This window comes from Podarcis tiliguerta, assembly GCF_965153285.1.
Source record: "Podarcis tiliguerta genome assembly, chromosome: 4".
NCBI classification, from domain to species: Eukaryota; Metazoa; Chordata; class Lepidosauria; order Squamata; family Lacertidae; genus Podarcis; species Podarcis tiliguerta.
Window position 1 is genome coordinate 16,227,307 of NC_139537.1, and position 13,283 is coordinate 16,240,589.

Here is a 13,283-nt window from a genome sequence, read left to right on the forward strand (position 1 = left end):
GCAGAGTCCCACAATGCCTGGAAAGCACATGACTGGTTACCCATGGCTTACCTCACAATAAACCTGTTTCTCTTTATGAAGTGCCGTGATATTATTTGCTGCTTTTGCTGCAAGAGATTTGCATTGGCACCCCTCTGGAAGATATACCGATGCGTGCATCGAGGAGCAGTTATGTGTGAATGAACTTCCATGTTTGCTTCCATGTATGAAATCACATTAAGAACATCAGGATGTAATATGAGCCTGCGGGATCAGACCAATGGCCCATCGAGAACGTCAATTTATATGCAGTCTGTCACAGCACAATATGAGTTTGGGAGAGGGGAAGATTTGCCATAAACTCACAAATTCATGAAATAAGCTAAGTTTCGCCAATTAACACTAAGCCAAGCACTGTTTTGTTCAGTTCAGGATCACAGTGGAAAACAGAGCAAGGAGAGGCTTGTCAGAGCATGTCAGTGTACCACCCTGCAGACAGACATAGGAGTCGAAGAAGAAAAAAAGTCCCCATTGTAACACTTTTGCACCGTCCTTTTCATACAGTACGGACGGCTGGGGGGGGGGGAATCGCCCAAATTTACAAATAAAGCGCTCTCTTCATTTAGCTCGAGGGACAAACAACACTAAGTCACAGTTCCACACACGCGGGCCTTCAAAGCCTGGCAAGAGGCTCGTCGCCATGGCAACCCCACACCACAGGCCCTTTTTCGGCCAGCTGGCTCAGGTTTTCTGGCCTGTGCCCTCATCAGCCCCAAATTGCTGCCTGGGAGGGGCACGGCTTTGTCCATTGCCTCCTGGCTGACTAGTTGGAATGTGAGTGGGCAGGGCTGAGGTGAGCGCACTTTGGCTGCCTCCTGCTTGAGTTGCACACACACACAAAAACACACAAATGTCTTTCATGAAGCGAGCTGCCTGCATTCTAACCAGCCTAATCTTCTGGCATTTGTTTTTAGCAGAAGCGGCTACCAGGACGTACTACCTTGGAATTGTGGAGGAGAACTGGGACTATGCACCGAGCGGCGAGAATCTGATCACAGGACAAAATCTCACAGAGGATGAGTAAGTCAAAGCAGGAGTCCCTGCTGGCGTCTTCTAGGTTTCTGCTGTTGCTTTTAAAGTAGTTAATTCACACTTGCCCACAAGATGCATATTGGGCTCAGTGCTTTCCAAGTTGTTTGCTTGTTTGTTTGTTTCCTCCAAAGAAGGATGTCTGGGCAATGAAACACGTTTTTGAAGCGACCTTAAAATGCACCGGAAAGCAGCATAGGCTGGTTAAAACGGCAATGCGAGGAGTTTTTTTAGGCTGCCTATCGTTTCACATTTGCAATGGGCATTTAAGGCGCACTGCTACAGGTCTGCACACTTAGCAATTAAATTAAATTAAATCCCAAGGGATTTGGAGGGGAGTTAAGACCTGTGCCGCGGTCCTTTTGTAATAATGCAAACTTTCCTAAGCTTCAGTACCACAGTGCAACTGCCATTCAACTGCATTTGACTTAAACGCCCCAAGATGATTATGTATTTATGGTTGAGCTATCGTACTTGTATCGGGAGGAGTAAAGATTGCAATCTAAGCACGCTTACTAAGAAGTAAGTCCCAATGAACTCAGGCTGGTGCTTTTCAGACTATTTTCGGCCGGGAGCTTCGGTCCTCACAACGGCTGCGCTTTTCTTCAAACCAGCTTCCATTTGATTTGAAGACAGAAGCCAAAATCAAACTGTGGCGCGGAAATTTTAGGCAGTGGCTGCGCATGCGCACATGATAGCACATGCGCAGACAACATCAGTGAGTTGGAGTTTGACGTGGGGAAAGAAATCAGGTAATGTGAAGACATCTCTGGCCCCTCTCTGGTCTGACATGAAACACAGCGGAAGTGGGGGTTGACTTTGCTGCGTTTCAAGCTGCTAATGTGTTGAACTGGCCCTTGAACTGTGGCCCTGCTGATCCCCACACACATTCACACCCCAAATATAGATTTCTGAGAAGGGTCTTTGGTGTAGGCCAGGCATGTCCAAAATCCGTTTCGGGGGGCTAATCCGGCACGCCGGTTGGTTTAATCCAGCCCCTGTGATAGTTTATTAGTTTATTTCCTGGGGTAAAATCCTAAAAAACCCTCAACTACCTCAATCCTAAAAAAACCCTCAATAACTTCAATCATTAAAAAAAGCTCAGCAACTTTGGTCGGCCCTCACCGCCCTTCACTTCATCAAATCTGACCCTCTTTGAAAAAAGTTTGGACACCACTGGTGTAAGCAGACAGAAGGGGGCACTTGCGTGGCGATTCACAATTCTTCAGAATTCTCCATGTAGGCATAAATCTCTGGGACAGAAAGAGAACCATTTTTGAGAGATTAAGGTCACTACCAGACAACCTATGTACTGATCATTTATCCTAATTTGTTTGCAGAATGTTAGGGAGCTGAGATGATACGAGCTTTTAAAGCATTTATTTTGACAAGCAAGCACCACCCCACTCTCCCCAGTGCCTTTCCCCCATCACTTTCCTTATCACAGAAAGTCAGATTTGGGCTTGGGGGCGGTTGTTGCCCAAGAGCACCAAGTCAACTTTAGTTGTGCAACATGAATTAAAGTCTAGAAGCACCCAATGCTGGCATTCTACAGACGCTCTTCTGGTTTGCTACATGAAAGTCAATGGGACTTGCTTGTGAGTCAGTAAGCATGTATATGCTTGCACAGGAAAAAAAGAAAAGCTCCTATTATCAATGCATAAAGGAGATGGACGCTTTATGAAACGCTTATTGATTGCCAAGCATCTGATGTTTTCGATGTTTTCAGAGTCTGCTGTGGCCTTCAAACTTTGTGGAGAAATAATGACTTCTACATAGGCTTGTGTGTTTGCAAGTAACCTTGTAGACACAATCATTGTGAGGCACAGGTTTTATAACACTGATGAAATGTGGCCTCATCTGAATGGTTTGAGATGGATAAACAGAACAATTTGTATACATGATGGTAGAAGCTTTTCTGCAATAATAATATATGGATCTGCCCTAAATTTTCAGTTCTTTTTTTTCTTCAAAAGGCTTCAGAAGTTGAATTTCTAAGTTTATTTTAACTCATTGTTGCATGTTAAAATGTTGTTGCATAGTGTTTGCTTCTGGTTTTTCATGACCAATAGGGTTTGCAGTGCTGGACGTAGCAAATTCTTAGAATTCCAAAGCACTGACCAGTCCTTTGCAGACATTCCCCAGATCAAATGTAGACCTGACAAGTCTACTCACGGTCCCTTCCAGATTAGTGGTTTATTGCAGTTGGATTCTGCAACATGTTTAGGGTTGCCATATGTCCGGAATTTCCCGGACATAGCCAGGATTCAGCTGTCGAAAACAGTGTCCAGGCAGAAATCACTGGAATGTCCGTGAAAATCCAGACATATGGCAACCCATGTCGGAAGTGTAGATTTTGGCGAATTTCCTTTAAAATAGCTTAGAAACTTCATGTGCTGTTGTTTCTTCAGATTTTGCAAAAATAGCTAAACAACTTTGCCAAAAAAAAAAAAAGCTGAACAACTTTTGTGTCCAGATTTTCACTTTTTGAAATACAGTGGTACCTCGGGTTACATATGCTTCAGGTTACATACGCTTCAGGTTACAGACTCCGCTAACCCAGAAATAGTATCTCAGGTTCAGAACTTTGCTTCAGGATGAGAACAGAAATTGTGCTCCGGCGGTGCGGCAGCAGCCGGAGACCCCATTAGCTAAAGTGGTGCTTCAGGTTAAGAACAGTTTCAGGTTAAGTACAGACCTCCGGAACGAATTAAGTACTTAACCCGAGGTACCACTGTACACGTGTTAGCAGGTGTTTCCCTAAAATGTTCCCCGATACTTGATTACATCTGCGTCCTCGGTCATGCTCCAGCCAAGGGTTATGTTGAGTAACCAAATCTGTGAGAGGACAAACGGTCAGGGGGAAAACTAAGTACTTAATTAAGTACTTAATCCAAGGTATGGCTACCCTAATTGTTGGCACAATGACAGTGTATTAGAGGTGGGCGGGGTTTTCTGCTTTATTAGCTGTTGTGTGACGCTTCCCCTTATGCTACAACATAATTGCTATTCAGAGGGCAATTTGCAGAACAAAAAGTTACAAGATTACAGCAGGAAGTTAAAGGAAATGAAGCAGTATGGCTGCCCCAAAACCTTTTCAGGCACAGTGTTGAAAGTAGGATTGTGTCTTGGCAGAATCATGAGCACAAATCATTGTGAATGTGCAATAAAAAGGATGTATTGAGAGGCCCTTAATTAAGCAAGCTAAGCTACTGAAGTCAAAATTCCCAGCAAAGTCGCCTCTGCAATTGAATTGTGAACTAATTCATAATGGCCTCTTTTTCCGCTCCATTAGCTAGTGTTTGTTTCCTACATCCTATGTATGGTTACAGCCCTGTAGGGCCGGGAGTTGCAAAAGAAATGCATGTGCCATGCAAAGGTCAAGGTACATATTGATGCTTGCCAGGTGTGTGGGGGCTGAGAAGACAAAGAAGAGATGGCTTCTGCTTCACAAGATCTAGTTTACATTATGGGACAATGAAGGAAAAGTCATCACAAAATGGGGGGAACAGCTCCAAATATTCACTCTCAAGACCTAACTCAATGTTGCCAGCATTTCACATCTCTTCTCTGTGTTGCTTATTAATGTTTAGTTGAAGTAGAGGTGTAAAATGGTAATTTATTATTACAGTGGCACCTCTGGTTGGGACGCGGGTGGCGCTGTGGGTTAAACCACAGAGCCTAGGACTTGCCGATGAGAGGGTCGGCGGTTCGAATCCCCACGACGGGGTGAGTTCCTGCTGCTCGGTCCCTGCTCCTGCCAACCTAGCAGTTCAAAAGCACGTCAAAGTGCAAGTAGATAAATAGGTACCACTCTGGCGGGAAGGTAAACGGCGTTTCCGTGCGCTGCTCTGGTTCGCCAGAAGTGGCTTAGTCATGCTGGCCACATGACCCGGAAGCTGTACGCCGGCTCCCTCAGCCAGTAAAGCGAGATGAGAACCGCAACCCTAGAGTCGGTCACGACTGGACCTAATGGTCAGGGGTCCCTTTACCTTTACCTTTACCTCTGGTTGCAAATGGGATCCATTCCGGAGGCCCGCTCGCAACATGAAAAGAACGCAACCTGCAGCGACACGTCTGCACACATACAGGTTGTGATTTGCCGCTTCTGCGCATGCATGTGATGTCATTTTGCACATCTGCGCATGCGCGAGCGTCGAAACCCAGAAGTAGCCGTTTCCAGGACTTCTGGGTCACCACGGGACGTAACCTGAAAGAACGTAACATGAAGCGGACGTAACATGAGGTATGACTGTATTATTATTAGTGAAATGGTATCATGATATCAGGAACTGGGCAGAGGAGGAATGGTGGCGACCGCCTCCCCAGCTTGACCCTTCCAGGGAGGAGGAAGATAAAGACAGTTTAGATTTACAACAGGGAGGTCACAGCTCAGAGGGAGATGAGGAGGAAAGTTGGGAAATAATAGGAGAGGAGGAGGAGGAGGAGGAAGCAACAGGGGGGCAACAGCTGATGGACACAGTGTCTTTAGAAAGCATTCCAGACACACACCCCTCTCCCAGAACCTGGCGAGCCTTGAAAGTAGAAGAGCAAAGAGCTCAAAGACAGAGGGCATGTAGCAGCACCCATAGGAGAGACAATGAGGTTGATGAATGAGGAAGTGGGAGAGACGATGGGTGGAGATTCACTCGGGACAACACCATTATCCAAGAGCCTGGGTTCTATAGCCTCTCTCTGTAAATACTGAATAAAAAGCAGACAGTAAGAAACATTCCCTTGTCTTTGTACAGTCGTACCTTGGGTTGAAGAAGCTTCGGGATGAATATTTTCAGGTTGCGCTCTGTGGTGACCTGGAAGTAACAGAGCGCGTTACTTCTGGGTTTCGCCACTCGTACATGCACAGACATTCAAAATAACGTCACACGCATGTTCAGAAGCGGCGAATCGCGACCCACACGGACGCACAGACGCGGGTTGCGTTCACTTCAGGATGTGAACGGGGCTCTGGAATGGATCCCGTTCGCATCCAGAGGTACCACTGTACGTTCCTGGGCAACCAGCCTGACACATAATGACATTCAGTGTTTACCTGTCCCCTACATAAGTTGATTGGTTCCCACACATGGAGTGCTTGTGTTGGTGTTTCAAATCTCATCGTCCTCATCTGTTCCATATGATTCATGGATTGAAAATTAACTTAAACTCACCCCCCCCCTTTTCTACTGCAGAGAAGCAATTGTCTATGTGAGAAGAGGCCCCAACAGGATAGGTCGGGTTTACAAGAAAGCAATTTTCAAACAATTCACAGACGACACGTACTCCCAGGAGATCCCCAAACCATCTTGGCTGGGTTTTCTAGGTCCAGTTCTGAGAGCCGAAGAAAGAGATACTTTTATTATTCATTTGAAGAACTTTGCTTCCCGGCCTTATTCTGTACATCCACACGGAGTCTTCTACGAGAAAGATTCTGAAGGTAAAATAAAGATTTGCTTTTCCTCTTCTGCTGTTTCAGATTCTATCTCTTTCCTCTATTACTCCTGGGAGCCAGTATAGTGGTTCAGGTAGCATGTTGGAAACTTGACAGAGGAGACCTCAGTTCAGATCTGGGCTCACATCAATTTGTCTGCAGAGGAATGTAAGAGAGGCCTCCTGGGTCAGACCAAGAGTTCATTTACTCCAGCAGTGTGGAAACTTCATTAGCCTGAGGACCACATCCCCTCACAGGGAATCTTCGAGGGGGTGGGGTGTCACATGTCAGTGGTGGGCGGGGCCAGAAGTAAAAGTGGGTGGAGTAATAAATGTGACTCTTGCCTTCGTACAGTAGGCTGTGCAAAAGCCAAATATTTTTATACCAGTATCAGGTGGTGGGGCAGGGCAATGGTGCCTAACCTCACATCATTAATTTCAGTGGGTTTATTCTGAATAAAACCTACTTGAGTGCTGCCCTATATTTACTTAGCCGCTTTCCCACCTTTTCTCTTTTTGCAAAAGTGATCAAAGCAGCTTTAACAGAGAGAGAGAGAGAGAGAGAGAGAGAGAGAGAGAGAGAGAGAGAACAAACTAAAATGCTCATGTGTAAGATGTCTAAAAGGGCACACAAAGAACTTCAATCTTTTTTTTTTTTACGTTCCTCCTCAGGAGCCCTCTACCGAGATGGAACAGGTGGCAAAAGCAAGGCTGATGATTTTGTTCTCCCTGGTTCCAATTATACATATACATGGCTGGTTACAGATGAGTTTTCACCTACACCGGCAGATCCACGGTGCCTGACTTGGATTTACCATTCGCATATCGACACGCCAAAAGATATCAGCACTGGGTTAATTGGGCCGCTGGTGGTTTGTCGAAAAGGTACGGAACATGCCATGCCAAGTGCCTCTGCGGCAGCAAGATTTGGTTAAAAAATTCAGGTCTGCATCCACAAATTCTGATACGTTCAGCAGTTGTACCTTTGCATGACCTCTGAGTAGCCTAGCCCACTTCTGGTGTCCAATTCACACTGCTGGTTATTATGTTGAAAGCCCTAAACAATTTTGGGCCAAGATACCTAAAAGAACCATTTCCTCCCATCAAGTCCCATTGATAGCTGGGGAGTGGGGGAAAGGAGAGAGTATTCTCAGAAAGCCTGAATTGCAGCCTTACAAAGAGTTTTCTCTTCCAGCAAGTTTTTGACCTGCCAACTTGAAGATATTTTTTAACTGACCCCTCAGAATTCATATCTCTTTTACCTGCTGTGCTCCTGTACTTTAACGGCATTTTTTCATCTCTGCCAAGCTAAGCAGTTGGCTCCTTACCTCTCTTGCCCTGACCTAGCCACTGTGATCCACGCGACAGTCACCTCCAGACTTGATTATTGTAACTCACGCTACGTGGGGCTGCCCTTGAGACTGACCCAGAAACTCCAGCGGGTGCAGAATGCCACGGCGAGATTCCTTACGGGGTCCTCGCCACGGGATCACATTCACACAGTGCTATACCAGCTGCACTGACTCCCGGTGGAGTACAGGATCAGGTTTAAGTGGACAAACGCTGGCTCCCTCAGCCAATAAAGTGAGATGAGCGCTGCAACCCCAGAGTCGGTCACAACTGGACCTAATGGTCAGGGGTCCCTTTACCTTTAACCTTTAAAGCCCTATACGGCCTAGGACTCTCGTACCTATGGGACCGCCTCTCCTGGTGTGTCCCATGGAGGACTTTACAGTCTTCAAACAAAAACATCTTGGAGGTCCCAGGCCACAGGGAGTTTAGGCTGGCCTCAACCAGAGCCAGGGCTTTTTCGGCTGTGGCCCCGATCTGGTGGAACGCTCTGTCACAAGAGACTAGGGCCCTGCGGGACTTGACATCTTTCCGCAGGGCCTGCAAGACAGAGCTGTTCCACCAGGCCTTTGGCCAAGGCACAGCCTGACCCCCCCTCCTTTGGTAATCCACACAGAACTCTAGCCCAATGGTTGCCATTAATTTGATTCTGAATTGATTTTAGAATGCTGTGCTTACTTTTACTGTTGTTAGCCGCTCTGAGCCCGGCTTCGGCTGGGGAGGGCGGGATATAAATAAATTATTATTATTATTATTATTATTATTATTATTATTATTATTAATGTGATTTTTCATGGCAACTGCAGCCAGCTCCTGCCTTCCAAATGCCATGCTTCACTGCTGCTTACTGAGAAGAAGAGGAAAGGGGAAAAGCAGCAGGGAGTTAGGCAGCAGTGGCGTAGCGTGGGGAGTTGCCGGCCGCACCGGGCGCAACATCTGGAGGTTAGGGTTAGGGGGCGCAAATCCACGGGTTAGGGGGTGCAAATTACTTGCCTTGCCCCGGGTGCTGACAACCCACGCTACGCCACTGTTAGGCAGTGTGGGAGCAGCAGCAGGAACATCACATTGACTCTGCCGCCGCACCCACACCATGCCAAGCTCCCCACTGCCTTGTCCCTCTTGGGGAGCTGCAATGAAGTCTGGTGCTGGGAAGGCAGGAGAGCAATGCATTCCCATCCATCCCATTAGTTGGTTCTGTCTATAGCAGATACACACAAGTGCAATTATTGCAAATGATGTTGATAGGAGTTGGGTATGTTCAGCCTGGGGAAGAGAAGACTGAGAGCCGATAGGGCAGACATCTTCAAATATATGGAGGGCTGTTTTCTGCTGCTCCAGAAAGTAGAATGGATTCAAACTACAAGAAAAGGAGATTCTGACTAAACATCAGGAAGAACTTTCTGGCAGTAAGAGCTGTTCAACAGGGGAATGGACTGCTTTGGAAGGTGGTGGACTCTTTTAAACAGAGGTTGGATGACCACCTGTCAGGGATTCTATAATAGTAACAACAACAACAACAACAACAACAACAACAGTTTTATTATTTATACCCCGCCCATCTTGCTGGGTTTCCCCAACTACTCTGGGTGGCCTACAGCACATAAAAAATGGCAAAACATTAGACATTGGAAAATTTCCCAATACCGGGCTGCCTTCAGATGTCTTCTAAAAGTGATAGTTGTTTATTTCCTTGACATCTTATGGGAGGGCGTTCCACAGGGTGGGTGCCACTACCAAGGAGGCCCTCCGCCTGGTTCCCTATAACCTCACTTCTCGCAGTGAGGGAACCACCAGAAGGCCCTTGGTGCTGGACCTCATTGTCTGGGCAGAACAATAGGGGTGGAGACGCTCCTTCAGGTATACTGAGCCGAGGCCATATAGGGCTTTAAAGGTCAGCACCAACACTTTGAATTGTGTTTGGAAATGTACTGGGAGCCAATGTAGGTCTTTCAGGACCAGTGTTATGTGGTCTCGGCGGTCACTCCCAGTCACCAGTCTAGCTGCCGCATTCTGGATGTAGTTCTTTAGCTGTGATGCCAGCACTGCAGGATGACTGGATGACCTTTGCGGGATCCCTTCCAACTGTACAATTCTATGAATCTATAAATGCTGAAAGCAGCATAGAGCTTTTCCAAAAAGTAATCTGGAGTGTAAATACAGCAGCAGGTGATGCATTCCTTGGAGGTGGGTTTGCTGCCCCTGTAGATTCTGCTACCTGAGGCATCACCTCACCTTACTTCATGGATGGGCCGGCCCTGGCCCTTCCCCATGTACTGGTGTGCTGCTCACGAGTCAGGCCTGTCCCATGTTCTTGGTCTGTAAGTTTAAAGAGTCCCCCTGTGCAATTGCTAACAACATCATTTACGTACATAATATGTACCTAGGCCTTGAGTCTGCACACTGATTTCCTACTCGGGATTGATTTCAAGGAAAGAGTTTTTAGAACATGTGAAGTGGCTCCAAATAAATTAACTTGAAGGGTTTACAAAAAAACAAACTTTTAATAAGCCTGAGTTGTACAAGATTATGATTCTAGCTGGAAAGGCAGTTATTGCTTTGGGATGGAAAGAAAAGTCCAAATGGAATATAGAAAAATGGAATGATTATGTTTTTGAATACGTACAGATAGTGGCAGAGGATAGATGGGAAAATAAATGCCAAAGAATCACAAATAAATGGGCATTTTCAGGAACTGGATAGAAAGAGGGGAAGCCAACCCTAACATACAAGCTCAAATGAACAGACTGTGTACATGGATAAAGATATGAAGAACGAAGGCCTGACCAGGGTGGGGGCTGGAGTGGGGGGGGGGAGGGAAAAAAAAGTAAACCGGATGGTATTTTGAATTGATTTTGTTATGTAAGCCTTTTTTCAGAAACCATATATATTAATGTTATGTAGTTACGAATTGTAGTATGAATGAATTTTGTTTTGTATTCTTTGTGTTATAGAATATATATAATAATATGTTACTAAGCAAATTTAATAAAACAGTAAAAAAAACAAAAACTTTTACATGTTTGCTTTCTTAGGAACATTAGATGATGCTTCAGCGCCAGCGGCCAATGCCGCAAAGAGCTTCGCTCTGATGTTCAGCATTGTAGATGAAAATCTCAGCTGGTACCTGGATGAAAATATAAATACCTTCTGCTTGGAACCCAGCACTGTGGATAAAGAGGACGAAGATTTCCAACTGAGCAATAAGATGCACGGTGAGCTGTGCTGCAGGACAGGAAGAGCAAAGCTTGTTTTGCAATTGCTGCCAGATTTGGTTGCAGTTTCTAATTGCTGCTGCTCCTCTTCCTTTCCTTGTGAGAGGAAATAGTCTGGGGCTGTGTCAGGATATTAATGCCTCCTCTTTTGTCTACTACCCACAGCTTGAAACACAGGCCAAGCCGGATTAGGTGCCTTCAGTTCAATCCTGAGGCAGGTTCCTCAGCTTTGAGTCACCTCAGCAGCTCTTACGGGGAAAAAAGCAGAGGTTAGGCAAGCAACCCATTGTGAAATGCCTTTCATCATGGGTAGGCAAACTAAGGCCCAGGGGCTGGATCCGGCCCAATCGCCTTCTAAATCTGGCCCACGGACAGTCTGGGAATTAGTGTGTTTTTACATGAGTAGAATGTCCTTTTATTTAAAATGCATCTCTATTTGTGGCGTCTACCTGGTGTTTTTACATGAGTAGAATGTGTCCTTTTATTTAAAATGCATCTCTGGGCTATTTGTGGGGCAGAGGAGTTTGTTCATTATTTTTTTCCCCTTCCAAAATATAGTCCGGCCCCCCACAAGGTCTGAGGGACAGTGGACCGGCCCCCTGCTGAAAAAGTTTGCTGACCCCTGCCTTTCGCCATGAGTCCCTAGGACTTGAATGGAGGGCCTCTGGGTTTGTGCGCAGCTTCTCCTTGTGGTGAAACCCTGAACTGCAAGTTGCAGCATCAATCTGAGCAGTTTAGCAGCCTCAGCCCCTGGACTGACCCCATCAGGCAGGCTGTCCATAGGATTCCCCTGGGCAGGAAGGAGTTTGAAGGTCTTCCTGTTCCAGCTGCGCCTTGCTTGAGCAGCAAGGTTGTCCCTGAGCTCTGGTGTCTTCCTGTATTCTTGGGTTCTGACAGCCGGCTTGTTCCTAAATGCTGCCTCCTGCCTTTCAGCATGTCCTGTCTTTAGAATCGTAGGGTGGGATGCAACTAAGTTGTTGAATGCATGGAATGAGGTGGTCCACTTGTACAACAGGACTTTCTGTTGCACAGGAAAAGGTGCAGCAGAGGGAGAAAAGGTGGGAAAGTCTTGCTGCATGAGCAGATCTCATAGAATCATAGAGTTGGAAGAGACCACAAGGGCCATCGAGTCCAACCCCCTGCCAAGCAGGAAACACCATCAGAGCACTCCTGACATATGGTTGTCAAGCCTCTGTTTAAAGACCTCCAAAGAAGGAGACTCCACCACACTCCTTGGCAGCAAATTCCACTGTCGAACAGCTCTTACTGTCAGGAAGTTCTTCCTAATGTTTAGGTGGAATCTTCTTTCTTGTAGTTTGGATCCATTGCTCCGTGTCCGCTTCTCTGGAGCAGCAGAAAACAACCTTTCTCCCTCCTCTATGTGACATCCTTTTATATATTTGAACATGGCTATCATATCACCCCTTAACCTCCTCTTCTCCAGGCTAAACATGCCCAGCTCCCTTAGCCGTTCCTCATAAGGCATCGTTTCCAGGCCTTTGACCATTTTGGTTGCCCTCCTCTGGACACGTTCCAGTTTGTCAGTGTCCTTCTTGAACTGATTCTCCACCTGAACACCCCACTTAGTGCAATGTTGAATTCCATTCATAGAATTGGAAGGGACCTCAAAGATCATCTAGTACAACCCCCTGGCAATGCAAGAAAGTCACTACTACAGCAACCCCATGAGAGTGGCCATTCAGCTTCTACTTTTAAAACCTTTAATGAAGGAGAGTCCACCACCTCTGAGGCAATCTTGCTCTTTGGCGCTGACTTCTGGACTCATAACTCTGTGCTGACCTCAGACATCTACTCCTGGCCCACAGCTGTCAGTGTCTAGACCCCAGAAGCCATCTCTAACCCCATCTTGAAGCATGGGGACCTCTTCTAAGTGCCCAACTTTTCCCTTCTCTGTTGTTCTTCCTTTTATCTCACGTCCCCTTGGTTTTCTTTTCTTTCTTTTTCTTATTCTCTTCTTCTGTCTCTTTAACCTTTCAATTTCATATAATAATAATAATAATAATAATAATAATAATAATAATAATAATAATTTTAAATTTATACCCCGCCCATCTGGCTGGGTTTCCCCAGCCACTCTTTATCTTTAAACAAAGGAGAGAAGGGTGATGATGACTTCATTTGAAGCCATTTTGCTTCCGTTACGTTAGTGAAATAGAGAACAAGAAGGAAAATCTTAAATGTGGCACACATTAGCTATTTTAAAAT

At 46.0% G+C, this 13,283-nt stretch overlaps 1 protein-coding gene across 3 annotated transcripts in view; it reads left to right on the forward strand.

The window, feature by feature from the left end:
* The first annotated feature begins 748 nt into the window (after positions 1 to 748).
* HEPHL1 (hephaestin like 1) overlaps positions 749 to 13,283 on the forward strand; it is a 39,873-nt gene continuing 27,338 nt past the window's right edge. For 2 of the 3 annotated variants that reach the window (XM_083436154.1, XM_083436155.1), the window contains exons 1-4: positions 867 to 1,059; positions 6,258 to 6,502; positions 7,168 to 7,380; positions 10,878 to 11,057. In XM_083436154.1, the coding sequence (XP_083292280.1) occupies positions 890 to 1,059; positions 6,258 to 6,502; positions 7,168 to 7,380; positions 10,878 to 11,057 (808 nt within the window). In that variant the 5' untranslated portion in view covers positions 867 to 889. Of the gene's footprint in view, positions 833 to 866; positions 1,060 to 6,257; positions 6,503 to 7,167; positions 7,381 to 10,877; positions 11,058 to 13,283 lie in introns of those variants that run through there. The other variant, XM_083436156.1, reaches the window with a different exon arrangement.